This window comes from Nelumbo lutea, chromosome 6 (genome assembly GCF_056320005.1).
Source record: "Nelumbo lutea isolate HS-2025 chromosome 6, American lotus-T2T, whole genome shotgun sequence".
In the NCBI taxonomy this organism is placed as follows: Eukaryota; Viridiplantae; Streptophyta; class Magnoliopsida; order Proteales; family Nelumbonaceae; genus Nelumbo; species Nelumbo lutea.
This window is the reverse complement of record NC_142689.1, coordinates 66,649,802-66,665,257: the sequence shown is the minus strand read 5'-3', so window position 1 is coordinate 66,665,257 and position 15,456 is coordinate 66,649,802. Positions and strand designations below refer to the sequence as shown.

The following is a 15,456-nucleotide window of genomic DNA, read 5'->3' as shown; positions in this document are numbered from 1 at the left end:
GAGGTTGGGGGAACTGCTGTTAGTAGTGGTACTGAGAAATATGGTGTAGTACTTGTTGCTGATGGAGTTGGTGTTGCTAAAACTGCTACATTTGGGCTTGCATGGCCCGCATGCATTGCATCAAGTCATGATGCTGGTTCTGGCTGGTCGCAAGAGGGACAATGGTCGATTTGGCGAAGGTTGTCTCAATAGAGGGGGGAAGGGGAACATTCACAGGCGCCACTGTTCATGGCGCATTTAGGCTAGGGATTCCGTCCGCTGTTCATCGACGGTGAACTATCCGATGCATACAGTGGCGGGCTGTTCATTGACGGTGAACTGTCCGATGCATACAGTGGCGGGTTGAGGGTGTTCCCCTACAACATTCAAGTCGATGTTACGTCTGTCATTGCTGGAGGAAGCCATGAATGCTAAGTTTTCTTTGGAAGAGAGTTAAAGGTTGGGGGAGGCTTTTTGAAGCGTTCCCACAGACGACGCCAAATGATGATGCACTATCCGGTTGGTCTTAGCTGCCGGTAACCTTGTCTTTGACGGAGCTGAAGATGCCTGAAACAAGAAAGAAATAAGTGATTTCCAGGAAGGAACCCAGTGGGAATACTCCGAAGCTCAATTTAATGCTCTTGAGAAGGCAAGGGAAAATAAGAGGTTTTAAGACCATAAAGCACAAATATCACATACCTCTTTCTCTGGGGGAAGAAGGTCTCTTATAACCGCCTGGTGCACTCACTCCCTAGCTTCTGCCAGGTCAAGTATAACCGCCTCTGTGGGGGGCAAACATAACCGCCACTGTCCTCTCTGTATGGGCCGTCTCTGCAACAACTGAGATGGCGGTAGTAGGTGGTTGTTACAGTGCGATTGTCATTTGTCAGATCCAGACCAGTCAGGCATGCGGCCTCAGAGTACGAACCTGTCAGGTACGGTATTACAGTTGCGCGACCTGGAGCCGAGGTGCTGGAGTGGTGCACGAGGTGAAGTCTTGAGTTCGGATGAGAGTATGACCTACTGTCCTGAGGTGCCGGGGTGTGGCCCGGACTGACCCGAGATGGGCTAGTCCGGGCTTTGCCCCTCGTGGGTTTCCTTGTTAGCCTTGGGATTCTTAGGGAGAGCTCAGGTTTCACCTCCCAGGAAGTGTGGGTTCTTCTTGGGGAGCTCGAGCCTCTTTTCGGGGAGCTCGGGAAGCTCGGGCCTCTTCTTGGGATATGGTCGTGCTATGTCATTGTGCTGAGCTGACATTCCTGCCAGGTCACCCCGATTTATTCCACGTGTCGCACGGCTAAGGGGTCGGGCCAAATCTACCTCCATCAGTAATTAAAATCAGTATTAGCATTGCCACAAAATTGCAACATTTAGAGCATCTTTATTCTCTACAAGTCAATATTAATAAGGGTTAAATACTTAAAGTACCCCTATAATTTTGCAAATAGACAAGAACTTATCCTATTGTTTTGTGTATTCACTTAAAGTACCCCTATAGTTAGTGACAATGAACAAAATCCTCCCCTACCGTTACAATTAGTTCAAATCATGAAAGCAATTAAAATCATTATTAGAATTATCGTTGATTTGCAACATTTTGAGCATCCTTGTTCTCCATAAGTCAATATTAATAAGGGTTAAATACTTAAAGTACTCATATGGTTTAACAAATAGACAAGAACTTACCTTACTATTTACATAATCACTTAAAGCACTCCTATAGGCTATAGTTTTTGGAAATGGACAAAATCCTCACCTGCACGGTTACAATCTATTTGCATGTGATGTCATGTAACTTAGAAAAATTTCTTAATACTAAAATTACCCTTTTATGGTTGATTTTGCCCTTTATTACTCTTTATTCAAAACAAAACTAATGCCCATTGGAGAAGTCATCAAGTTCGAAACGTTCCTCACAGAAGATCGAGTCAGCTCCAGGGAAAGTTACAACCAAATCGTCTAAGGCAACAACAGTAGGGGTGGACAAGAAATAGAAAGGAAATGTCTTCTCCTGTGCTCATCAGAGTTAGGGAAAATTAGAGTAAAAAGGCTAAGGTTAATATCCCCAACAAAGACAGTGAATACTCTCTTTCAAATACCTAGTACCCTCTAATTGGAATCCCCAATTTGCATCAGACATATTATGGTGGTATCCCAAAAAATTTGGATTTTGGGTTCCATCCAATAATCTGAATCAGGGTGAACCATATAATGCCAATAATGGGTATTATTGTGTTCAAACCCCTCTTGCCATGAATCCAAACTCTCTCTTGCGTCCCTCCTATCATAAGCTCTTGCCTATGATTTTCCTTACCTTTTTCCTTCAAGGAGCTCAAGAGATTGGGATTGTGATTCCATTATCCAAGACTTGTAAGAAATATGGGACTTAATAGTCGAAACCCCTGTAGGCAAATGATCCTTTAGAGATGTTATATGCACCAACTCGTTAAAGATTATGAACCAATGTTCCCCTCGAAAAAATTCAAGTCAAGAAACTCTACTCTATATTTTTATGTTCGTACAAGAATTACAATTTATTCTTTGAACAAAGATTCAAATCAAATTAAAACCAATGTGTAAAGCAATGTCGAGAAAGTAATCCTTCTAGAAAAGTCTTTCCACTCTTGGACCAACACAAACACAAGGTTTTAGAGTCACATATTTGGAGGAGATTTTCTTTGCCCCTTCTATTATAGAGGGAATTTAGCACATAGCCTATGGTTTTAAAAAGATGGCGCTTTAAGGTAGGCACTCATGGATTGAATTTGAAGAATGATGGGGACTTGCAATGAAGAGGAAGAGGATAGATTCTTTGACTCTCAGGCCTTGCTCGCTTTCCGGTAAGTTACTTACCCAGGTAAATGTAGATACCTGGGTACGTTTTTCCTAGGAAATACTTACTCGGGCAAGTGCATTTACCTATGTTCTTTTATTTCTCATGTAAATAAGGCAATTACCATTTTAGCCATAAAAATCCATTATTAAAATGCGCATTTTTGTCCCATTCAAGTGTTGGCAACTTTCTCCCTGGGTGGGAAAGTTATTTACCCACCTAGGAGATGGGCGGGTAAGTGATACACAGTAAAATAAACTTTCCCTGGTCCCCACATAAATCTGAAAAATAAATGGGATTCTTGGTCAATAAGAACCAAAATCCCATTGCCCAACTTCCCCCCTCTCAAAATTCGTAAAAGGAACGCCCCCTTAGGAAGACCTTACAAGTTACATCATTGTCCAATCTCAGTTCGGATTACTAGGAAAATTTTGATTCAAATCCTGGGCTTATTTATTGGGCCTCAAGTAATTTCCTATACGATGTTTGGATTTAAAACCTAGGAAGCATTCATGAGCAACTTAAGTTCTTAAAGTTGAGGGCTTACGTTCATATTAGACTTTTATGGAGGACTGTGGACATCCCTCTACCAGCAACATTGAAGTAGAGATGTATAGAATTACAAAAATTAGTGACACTATGCTGAGGTACTCTCGCTTTGAAGATTAGTTTTCACCCCATCATTCTTCCATACCTTGTTGGTCTAATGCATCTTCAGTATTGTCAGAAGATGGGATGTATGAGGCAAATTTAACTTATGACACATTTATTCATTTTTGTATTAAAAAAAGGGTAAAAAACTTAACCACACCCTAAGTTTTCATAAATTGACTTAAACGTACCCTAAGCTTTTCAAATAGACTTAAATGTACCTGGTGGGCTGAACCCACTAGACTTAAAATATACCTTCATCAATGAAACAACTTATTTAAAATTTTAAAATCCTACTTTGCCCTTGTAAGCAAGGAAGAGAAGAAATATATGTAAGGTGGAAGAAGAAGAAGAAGAAGAAGAAAGGATAATCCATTTAAGTTAGAAAGAAATTGAAATACAAAATGAAATTTATAGAGCACAATATAGATCACTAAAGAAAGTGTTACAGATGATTCTCAAATAATCATTAGAGAATACAAATAGTAGTCACTTACCTTCACTAAACGCTTATATTATTAAAGGCATATAGACTGGTGATACAATTCACTAAGTCCTTTGTTAAGCTCTTTAATGTCTAGTAGTTCTATCGAGAAAGATCTCCAATTTCATGGTTTACTAAGTTTCCAACGTGCCACTATTTCCAGAAGGTAAAGAAGCATGTCAAAACCACATAACTTACTTCTACTTGGAGGCTTTGTCTTTGCAAGATTGTTATACAAATAATCGCATAGATTGAGGGAGTTGCACTTTTCAATGTGGATATAAAATGCATGTATCTCAGGGAAATCTTCTGCTTGATGAATTTTGCACAATGAAGATTTAAGATGATCAAACACTATAATCCTAACTGTATGAGACAAGAGCCAAATAGGCCAATTACATTCTAGTATCTAATTCTTTTCCAACTTTGCCTAGTTCAAACAGGTGAAAGGAAGGGGAAATAATGATGGCAAAGTAAGCCAACCGACATTAGTTGTGAAGTTGTGATAAGCAGATAGCTTCATCCCAAATTAGAAATATGGGTTAGATTACATGAAGAGGAGAAGAAGTAGAGAAATATAGGAGTAAAAATTTTAGGGTAGATTTTGAAAATTTGAAAGAAAATGAAGGATAAAAAAAGTCACAAGGTATCATTAAGTGTTCGTTAAAATCTCATGGTACGTTTAAGTCAATTTAATAAAACTAAGGGTACGTTGAAATCTTTTATGTAAAATAGGGAAGGAAAGAAGAATTGTAGAGAGAGAAGGTGGGGGGAGGATTGGGACAGACCATGATGTTGGGTGGATGATGGTCATCATAGATATTGCCGGGATTTTCAATAGTCACTTTCTTCAATATGTTTTTCTCTTCCGATGTGTTTCATAATCTTTACCTCTTTCATTGTTTTAAAAACCAAATCAGACCGGTCAGTCTAATCATTTGACTCAGGAAAACAATCATATTTCTGGGTCTAGTTTTTAAGCGGACCACTTTTTTTTGAGAAAAATGGTAACTTAGTAAAAAAACCATTGACTTAGGTGGTCAAACTGCTAAACCATTCAACCCGGGCAATAGTTCATGATTAACTGAATTGTTATTTAATTTTTGATTGAAAAGTGTTTACACTTAACAAGGAGGAGATAGAGAGATGGGGAGGGATATCAGTTTTGAGATCAGAGAGAGAGAGAGAGATGAAGTATGGGAGATCTAAGATGAGATTTGAGGTCGGTTTTGTTGTTGTTGGCTCGCTGTTGCTATTTATTACCACCATCACTGTCGTTGTCGTCGTCATTGTAGGTGAACCACCACCACCTCCTCCTTCTTCCTTACTTCATTCCTTTCTTTTTTTTTTTTCTTTTTTTTCTTTCTTCCATTTCCTTTACCAACCTAAAACTATCTCCTCTCTATTTATATTTTTTCCCATTTTGTGACCTAATATGCTAATTGAATGGTCAAGATGCAATATACAACTAAATTTTACCTTGAACATTTTGACCCACTCAACCTAGATGGTCAAACCCCTAACCCAAAAATCAGTGGCTATAGTGGTTTGATTTCCAGGTCAGTTTTTAAAACCTTGACCTCTTTACTTAATAGAAAGGCAATATGGTCATTTTATCTTTTTTGTAAATATTTAATGATTTTGTCCATTATTAGCAACTAAAGGGATATTTTAAAAGGTTCACTTTGGAATAGACTTATTCTTGGGTCGGGTAGCCACTAGGCAACCCAGCCCGACCTAAGTATGGCTTGGAAAGGATTTCAGGCTCACAAGCTCGGGCTTGGGCCTAAAACATCGGGCATGACCTTTTTTGGGTTGGGCTGGGCTTGGGCTTCCTCAAAAAAGCCCGGCCTGAGTTCGAGCCCAATCCCGACTTGGTGATGTATTATATAATAAAAATATATTTTATCTAATATATATTTTTTTTCTTATTATTCTCCTCTTTTTCAAGTAATAGTGAGATCTTTCATTATTTTTTTTTTTAGGTTTTGAGGCCTTTTAATACAAATAAAACAGTTTTTACTTGAATAAATTTTTTTTCCCAAATTCTGGGTGGGCTCGGGCCCCAGCTTCGGGCTTTATATGAGGGCCGGTTTTGGGCCTGAGCATATTCTATTAATGTAAAGGCAAAGCCGGATCCAACCTATGAACAAGTCTACTTTGAAAAGAGTACAAATATAAATATATATGGTACAAATACATATAAAACAATACAAAATATATGGTTTTGCATTCTACATATTTGTATTTTACTCCTTCCAAACTGAGCTTAAGGTTGTGTTTGTTTGTGGTGTAAATCAATATGGATGTAAAACTCCACCACTGGTTTAGATTTGTTGGTGTTTTATTTTTAGTGTAAATCAAGATTGATGTAAAACTGCACTTCTGATTCAGATTTGTCGACATTTGGATGGAGTGGAATTTTACATCATAAATCAATGTATACATCAATATTCGATGTAAATACTACATTGAAACAATCAATGTAATATTACATCAATTATCACATTTTTCAAAGCACAATGGTTCTTTGATTTTAAACCATCGATGTTGAATTCATTGATAGACTCTTACATCACTTTAAAATGTAGCCTTAAGTGATTATCAAATATTAGGGTAAGTTCTTCTCTATTTGCTAAACCTAAGGGGTAGGGGTAGTTTAAGTATTTAATCCTGTTTTAATTTATACAATACGTTGCACAATCACACAACAATCTCCCTTGAATAGAGTACTTGTTTACTTCCGCATTCTAAACTCTCTTCAACAAGAGATTGCCTATTATAAAGGAAATATCTCTCATTAGAGCATAAGAGGGATTCCAGTTACATATGGTAGTACCATCAAAGTTATGACCTTCGGTATTCAGTTCATTTCCTTGTCCTCCTGGAGGTTGCAAGGGAGGCTTTCTACCTCTATGAATTGATGGGCCTGATTACCAAAGGAGTTCATGTTTACCCAACGTTCACAAGCTCGTCGTTGACGATCTTCATAGGTTAGGTCCTTTGGGTAATCTTGTCGCTGGTGGAAGAGCTCGAATCTCCTATCCACAGACTATTCCTACATTCACCTCCAACATTTGCAAGCTCGTTTCCAAGTCCTCGTGTTTAGCTCTTGGTTCAATATGGTTCTAGGTGTTTGGGCGGTATCCCAGTTGGTCGAAGCTGCCACGTGGTTGCTTCCGTGACCAATGTCTTTGGGCCACGCCAACACTCACCCAAGCAACCGTGTCACTAAAGACTCTACGAGGAAGTGAAGTCCTACACTAGCAAGGAGACGTGCCCCCATTGGGGAAGGCGGATCCTCTTGAAAACTTCGATGGGCGGCCTCATCTCGGTAACTTTTACGAAGAGCCTATCTTATTATAACACGGACCTATTTAAAGGCATCTCCCCATCAAGGTAAAGAATCTTAGACTCCCCTAATGTTCTAGCTCCTTTGTTACTTTATTGTTCTCTTTGGTTCGGACTAGCTCGCCCTCCAAAGCTTGGCCTGACTAACTCCATCCTCTTGGTACTAATTTGAGCATCAAAGTGCGTTATTGGGATCATATCTCTTTGGTAGCATATCTCTTCAATGCACGACTCCATCTAACCTATATCTACGTACACCTCGGATCGCACACCATCTGCGCGGGTTAAGCCACCCCATTTGACGCCATTGTCGCCACGACAGCCACTATTGGCCAGGTTTGGTGCTTCACCTATTTTCCAAGTGGTTGTAGTTCTTGAAGCAAAGCTGCAAAGGGCAAGTTTGGGTTTTTAAAACATTTTAATATCACGTAATATCACAACCCAACGACAAATGACGGACAGTTAACGGAATGGTAATATTTGTCCACTGACGTCACCTGGCGGGGGAAGTTGGTCATTTCAGAAACGGGAGGTTTTACCGTTTTAGAATCCAACGTCTCTACCACCGTTCTATTGCCGACCGTCATCTAAATCTCATCTCTCTCACTGTTTTTGTGGCCGATTTTATGGTTGAGATGCTTGAGCATTGAATGAATGGTGATTTAATTTTTCTTTCGATTTTGTGGAGATTCAAACCTTTCGCATATTGTACTTGTGTTGATATTCTATGCAGTGATGTGGTCAAGCATTCAACATGTTTGAAGAAATGCTTTAGAGAGTCGTTGAAGATTCTTGAAATGATCTATCATTGGAATGCCTGCGAAAATTGTTCAAGAAGGGACACAAGACATGTTCGATGAATGATCGAGAAGTCAGTGGGTAAACTGACTATTGGGGTTTTGTTGTAGAATCATATTCTATCTGAATAATCTGGTGAGTTGAAGGTAGGCGAAGTTGGGAGAGAACGAGTTATGGCTGCCTCCCTTGACCTACAGGCTTTCATCCTCCGGGCAAGGGTGCTGAAGTTCTATAGGCATGCACTAAGAACTGCTCGACGAGCTCCCATTCATGCTAGAGGTGAAGCTTCTAAACTCGAAAATATATTTACTATTTAGTGACTTTGTTACGATCCATTTGTCCTATATGGGATGCTAATGTGAGGTATCCCACATCGGTAGTATGGGATGCTGTTGTGGGGTATATATTAGGGTTCCCTTCCTCTAATCCCTAGCTTTTAAGGGTGAGCTTTCCTATGGCACATAACAAACTTCTTTATGTTTTTTATTGAATAAAAAATGAAAATAGACTGAACTCATAGTACATTTTAGTGGTCGAGAAGAGGTGTTTTACTTAGGGTCTTTAACATGGGCGATGAGGTAGAGCTTACTGTTGCCAATGAAATGCCATTACTTAGTGAAGACCCATTGGTTCAAAACATAGATCAGTTCTGTTAATTAACGACTTGTTGTGGGAGCTCACCTATATTTCCCCATTTGTTGCGAGGGTTGAGTTTTAGCAGATGAGTGAAAACCAAAATTCATTTGAAGAAATCCAAGTGATAAAGTATGTGCATAACTTACGGTTAAGAATGAATTTTGGAAGCATATCAATGTTAGATAACTAATAAGCTTCGAACTTAGAAGTTGAATGCTTGATGCTTAATATTAATCAGAAGTCTAGAATTCCTATAAGAAGTGAGTTGTGAGATGGTGAAATAATCACATCATATGTGTACCCAACCAGAGAGTGGCCACTTTTTGCAAAAAATGCCAACAGTTAGGTCTGTAGCCAGTCCACCCCTCCAAGACCCTAGATAACTGGGCCCAACATTGAGCAATGGCTTGTTTTAAAATGCAGCCAACCAAAAGCATACTACTTAGAAGTTTCAAAAGCAAGCAGTGCAGATTGGTCAAAGTGGGATCATAACGGTTGTCTTATGTTCATCATTTTAATAAGTAAAATAATGCTGCTTCAATTAGAGCATTCAAATGACTGGAATTGGGTCATTAGTGAATTACGTGAGACATGCTGGGTGTGTAGTGTATACTTAGTATCTGGTCCATCTAAATTTCAATCATGCTTCACCAAATTTAAGATTTGTTTGAATTAAATATCTTTTCCACTTTTCTCCCTTTGGTGTTTTGGGGGAGAAGGAAGGGAAATGTAAGCTATGGCACTAGCTAGTCATGATGATAGCAATCTTATATCTATCTATCTATTTGGAAAGAGTGCAAACACAAGGTTTACTGTATACATGTTTTTGCACTGAACATATTTGTATTTGCACTCTTCCCAAACTGAGCCCTAATATCATCAAATGCTAAGTACAACCTGGCCTTTCCCTTAGACTACCTGCTGGATGCATGAGGGTAATATCTGAGCTGTGAGTGTTCTTTTGCAGCTGAGCTGATGCAGACAATTAGGCAAGAGATGGAGAATAACCGACACTGTGATGATAAGCAAAAAATCCGTTATTTGATTAGTGAAGGAATGGAGAGATTGAAGGGTCTAGATGAGATGCTTGATTTGCAGGGTCATTAATAATAGGTTTGCATCATATCTTGCATTGGTTTCTTGAAGTGGTGTGAATGGTCGGTCATATACAAAAGGTATTGGAATTGGTACTATTCAAGAACCGACTAGTCACCATATCCTGATGAACTATTGATTGTCGTTATTTTTCTTTATTTTGTTTTTTTGATAGATGATTCTCAGAGTTTTTTCAATGCTATTTTGAGTAATTGGTTATTTGATGCTTATTAATGATTCTTGTTTCTTTTTCATTGCATGAGACCACAATTTAATAATCTTGAAATCATTTTAGGAATGTTACGAAGATGGTTTGGTCACATACATAGAAGTTATTCAAAGGATAAGGTTAGAGGAGAAGTCATTCAAAGGAACCTAGGAGTATCTCCAATAGGTGATAAAATAAGAGAAAGTAGACTAAGGCCCTGTTTGATGATTAAGTACTTGTTAAAAGAAGTACTTGTTTCACAAGTACTTCTAGAAGTACTTATTTTAACAACCCTTTAGGCTGTTTGGTAACCCACTTTTCAAATCACTTATTATGTTTTGAAGTACTTATTGGGGTGGGAATGTTTGGTAAGCTGCTTTCTCCATAAGTGCTTATATTTATACAAATGACAATTTTATCCCTCACTTCACTCATACATATATACAATACTTTTCACATGTTATAATATACATTTCAACTGAGAGCCCATGTGGATCCAATTAATAAATAAATAAATAAATTATCATACTAATTGGTAATACTTCCTTCTTATCTACCCCTCCTGGTGGTGATTGGATTAAATCAGTGGTAGAATTCAGAGAAACTGGAGAAGAAACTAGAACAAATGAAAATTGTTGAGGCCTCACCAGAGGATTAGTGTCATTAACCTGTACCATAGCAACTGAGGCGTTGTGTGATGAGACTGTTGCTGGGGGAAAGAGAAATGACATGGTCAATGGATAAGGAAGAGTACATGATTGAAGCACAATTCCAGCTGTTGTAACGATGGCAACAACAAAAAATAGTTTTCTCCATTCGATTCTGTATATTCTACAGTGGCGTCTGAGTTATTTCATCAGAGAAACAAAGACCACCTGTAGTATGTCCTTTATATCATCATCCAAGGATGAAAGCCAATGCTACTGGAGCATTCCAATCTTATAAACCAAATTAAAACGCAAGATTAATTTGCATGAACCTCTGGTTTAAGTAAACAACCAAAAAAATCTAAAAAAAACATATAGAGATGCTCTTCAATTGGATTACCAAAATTAATCAGGTATAGAGATACTATGACTACTCAATGCACAAAAAGGAAACCGAATTACCTTAGACATGACCATAATAAAGAAACTATGAGAGGAATCAATTTGAATAGAGGGAGGTTTCACTTTAAACGAATTATTATTTTTTTCTTTGCTACAAGTAAACGAATTGACAGTGCTGAGTTATCTTTTCAATAAGAAAAAGAAAGACCCCATAGAACAGAGTCTGAGCAAATTAGGAAACTAGAACAGCATTGAATGAAACAAGTTGACACAAAGAGATCACATTAAATTCATGAAACGAAAAAATCATGAAGAGCTTCCATACCTTTTTCTATGAAGCTTGAACAGATATGTATAAACACGATAATCAACACAATTACGTCGGAAGTGGTGCCTTTTCTGAAAATAAATATGTGCATGAAACAGGGAGGCGGAGAAATTATAACGACAAACGAGAAAAAACGATTTGGTGCAGACAAAACAGAGAAGAACCTATTGAATAAGAGAAGAAGAAAGAAGAAAGTTGAAAAAGCTTGAGCTGCCATAACATGGGTAATGATCGTCGTTGGTGGACCTGCAACTGGTGCGCCGCTGCTAGGGTTTGAGGTTCGACTGAATGGAGAAGGAGGAGGTATAACCCTCATGGGGGTATTTTAGGCATTATAAACAAATATCAGGGACTGGTTCGTCCCTTTCTTTTTGAGAAGTACTTCTTCAAGAAGTACTTAAAAAAAAGCCAACTTGAAGTCACTTTTTCAAAGAAGTACTTTAAAAAAAAGTACTTCCCCACTTTTTTACCAAACACCCATAAGTACTTAAAAACCACTTAATGTGTGGTCCCATGTCTTAAAAGAGGTACTTCTTTTAAGTGTTCTCAAACAGGGCCTAAGATGGTTTAGTTATGTGCATAGAAGATGAATTACAGAACCTATAAGAAGAAGCAATATATTCCAAACATAGTTTTCAAGGTGCCAAGGTGATAGAGGGCATCTTGTTGCCTAGGCAATGCTTGTTTTTCTTTTTTATTTTTTCTTTTTGAATAAATACCGTGAACCTTAAGTTTATTCCCTGGGTTCAATAGCAAGCAACAACCATCTTTCACGAGTAATTGTCTATAATCTTCATACAAGTGTATAAATTTCATTTAAAACATTAGAAAATCAAAATATTCATGAAAAAATAGAAGAAATAAAAGAAATTTCAAAGAAAAGAGGGGTTGAGCCCCTATGCTTTCCTAGGAAAAGAAGAAAAGAAAATATTATTACTATTATTGGTTCAGATTTTGAACTCTTTGAGGGTTCAAGACAGCATACATGCCAATTGAACCCTAGCAAATAGACTAAAGTCGAAGCTGAGGAGGTGAGAGTGTGGAAGAATGGCGTCATCCACATCGACCGATGATACCCATAATCAAATTGCAAGCTCTGAGCCTTCCAAAACCTCTGGTTTCCTCATGATGCAATCACAACATCACTAAGAGCCTTCCATCACATTGTCCTTTGGATATCTAGTAAGCCGTGCTTCGGTTCTCATCGTTGTCTCTCCAACCTGAGAATGCCTCTGCATCTGGTCCCGCACCTTCTTATCTCACGTCGTCCGTTGGGTCTCCTTCAGCTCATCTAGTGTAGTGGAACCTCACGCACCGACACATCTTGATGTTGAATGCCATTGTGTGCACATTATCTCGGTAGTGATCGGAGATGCTCATAGGTGTTCAGAGATGCTAGGAGATGATCGGAGTTGATTGGAGGTGACCGGAGATGCTAGGGAATAGATTCGCTCGAAAAAGCTTCCACTCGAGAGAGTGGGAGTTGTCCTCATTTCTGTCGGAGGCCATTTCCTTAGAGATCAAGAGGAGCAGAGGGGCTAAACTGTAAGAGTTATAGTGGAGGGGAGGATCGGAATGGGGAGTCCTTTGTAGAGAAAGCAAAAGGTTTGGATTGGACAAAGGAGGGGGAAGCCAAGATTAAAGTGGGGAGAAAAAATTTCTTCGTGGAAGTTAGTGGAGTAGGGGAGGAGAGGAGAAGGAAGTTTTAGAAATCTTGCCTGGTTGGTTCCGTGGAAACCTTGTACCCAATCCCAAAGTTGCAGCAATGGGCGGTAAGAAAATGGAATGTAGAGGAGGAAGAAGAAATTGAGTGAAGTGGAGAGTTTGAGGTGTGAAGTGGACTATGATAAGGGGTGTTCTGGGAGAAAAGGAAGGTAGTCAGGTTAGCAAAAGGTGGTTTCTAGGGTTGCTCATAAGTTAGGTTCTCAATGAAGATTATTAGTTGGAATGTAAGGGGATTGGGGAGTTCTAGGAAGAGAAGAGTGATGAGGGAAATGCTCAGAAAAGAAAAGCCAGATATTGTGTTGATTCAGGAATCAAAATTGTCAGAGGTGGATAGGAGATGGGTGAGAAGTATTTGGTCGGCTAGAGGATTGAGTTGGGCTTTTGCACAGTCTTGGGGGGCCTCAGGGGGTATTATGACAATTTGGAAAAATGAGGATTTGGACTGTACAGAAGAATTAATTGGTAACTATACGGTTACAGTGAAATTCAGAAGAAGAATTGATGGATTGGAATGGGCTTTAACAAATGTTTATGGGCCAAATTCATATAGAGAAATGGGGGAGTTTGGGGAGGAATTAGTAGCTATAAGGGGATTGTGGGAGGGTCCGTGGTGCTTGGGAGGGGATTTTAATGTCATCAGGTTTGTAACTGAAACAAATAACCCCAACCATAGGATCACCTCAAGTATGAGGAAGTTCAATTGTTTTGTGGATTCTTTTGAATTGAGGGAGCTACCGTTGGTGCAAGCTGATTTCACTTGGTCTAATTTTCAGGAAGAACCACTTTGTTGTAAACTAGACAAATTTTTATTCTCTTCAAATTGGGAGGAAGTATGGGGTGGTTTGGTGATGAGGGCACTACCCAGACCTACGTCAAATCATTTTCCAGTTAGACTATCTCAAGAAAGATTAGGAGGAGGACCTTGCCCCTTCAGATTTGAAAACATGTGGTTGTTACATCCAGACTTCCAAAAGAAAGTGAAGGAATGGTGGGAAGAGGATAAGGTGGAGTTTAGATGGAAGGGATATAGATTTTATAAGAAGCTACAAAAGCTAAAAGCCATGATGAAAGCTTGGAACAAAGAAGAGTTTGGTAGAATTGAAGACAAAAAGGAGATTATTAGTAAAAGGATTCAAGAACTTGATGTTGTTGAGGCGGAGAGAGGATTGAGGCGTAAAGAAAGGGAAGAGAGATGGAAATTGAAACAAGATTTGGAGGAAATTCTCAGAAAAGAAGAGATAAGTTGGAGACAAAAATCAAGATGCAAGTGGTTGAAGGAAGGAGATGGTAATACAAGATTTTTCCATAGCTTGGCAAGTGGAAAGTTTGGAATGGAATGGGGCAATGCTGACAAGAGAGGAAGAGATTGCAAAAGCTTTTATGGAGCATTTTAAATCTATTTATGACAGTCCCAGTAGAGTAAAAGAGATTCTAACCGACTTTGAGTGGCATGTTGGAGAAAGGGAATTGTTGGAACCCTTGGAAAAACCATTTGAGGTTCAAGAAATAAAGGAGGCAGTTTTCTCTATGGAAAGATCAAAAGCCCCAGGCTCGGATGGATTCACTATGGCTTTTTATCAAAATTGTTGGGACATCTTAGGTGATGACCTAGTGGAGGTATTCTTGGAATTCTTTGAAAGAGGAAAAATAAATGCGGGTGCAAATGCTACTTTCATATCTTTGATCCCTAAGAAGGTGCTTGCAGTTCAGCCCAAGGACTTTAGACTGATCAGTCTGATTGGGAGTCTGTATAAGATCATTTCTAAAGTTCTTGCACTAAGACTCAAGAAAGTCCTTCCTTCCTTAATCTCACCGAATCAAGGGGCCTTTGTAAAAGGGAGACAAATTATTTATCAGATTTTAATAGCCAATGAATGTGTGGATTACAAAAAAAGGAGAAAAGGGTATGATCTGTAAACTTGATTTAGAAAAGGCTTATGATTTGGTGGATTAGGATTTATTGCTAGAAGTGTTGAAGAATAGAGGCTTTGGGGAGAGATGGTGTAAGTGGATGAAGGGTTGTATTACCTCTTGTCACTTCTCAATTTTAGTGAATGGAGTAGCTAAAGACTTCTTTCCTGCAAAGAGGGGCTTTAGACAAGGAGACCCTTTGTCACCTTTCCTCTTCACTTTAGTAGTGGATGTCCTAAGTGTCTTGATTTCTAGGGCTGATTCAAGAAATCTACTAAAAGGTTGGAGAGTTGTGAGGCAACAAGTGATTGCCACTCACCTACAGTTTGTGGATGATATCATTCTCTTTTGTGAAGGGGAAATTGAGGAGATGGATAATTTGAGATTGGTGGTGATGCATTTTGAGAGTCT

At 38.8% G+C, this 15,456-nt stretch overlaps 2 protein-coding genes across 5 annotated transcripts in view; both read left to right on the top strand.

Moving 5' to 3' along the window:
* The first annotated feature begins 7,216 nt into the window (after nt 1–7,216).
* The window catches only part of LOC148849359 (LYR family of Fe/S cluster biogenesis protein), a 31,692-nt gene continuing 23,452 nt past the window's right edge, over nt 7,217–15,456 (top strand). The window contains exons 1-3 of one of the 4 annotated variants that reach the window (XM_088948018.1): nt 7,217–7,631; nt 8,029–8,372; nt 9,697–9,842. In XM_088948018.1, coding sequence (XP_088804144.1) covers nt 8,267–8,372; nt 9,697–9,836 — 246 coding nt within the window. In that variant the 5' untranslated portion in view covers nt 7,217–7,631; nt 8,029–8,266 and the 3' untranslated portion in view covers nt 9,837–9,842. The other 3 variants (XR_016100182.1, XM_088948016.1, XM_088948017.1) reach the window with 3 other exon arrangements.
* LOC148849360 (uncharacterized) lies at nt 13,395–14,528 on the top strand. The gene has a single exon (XM_088951406.1). It carries the CDS (start codon nt 13,395–13,397, stop codon nt 14,526–14,528), a length of 1,134 nt encoding a protein of 377 aa, XP_088807532.1.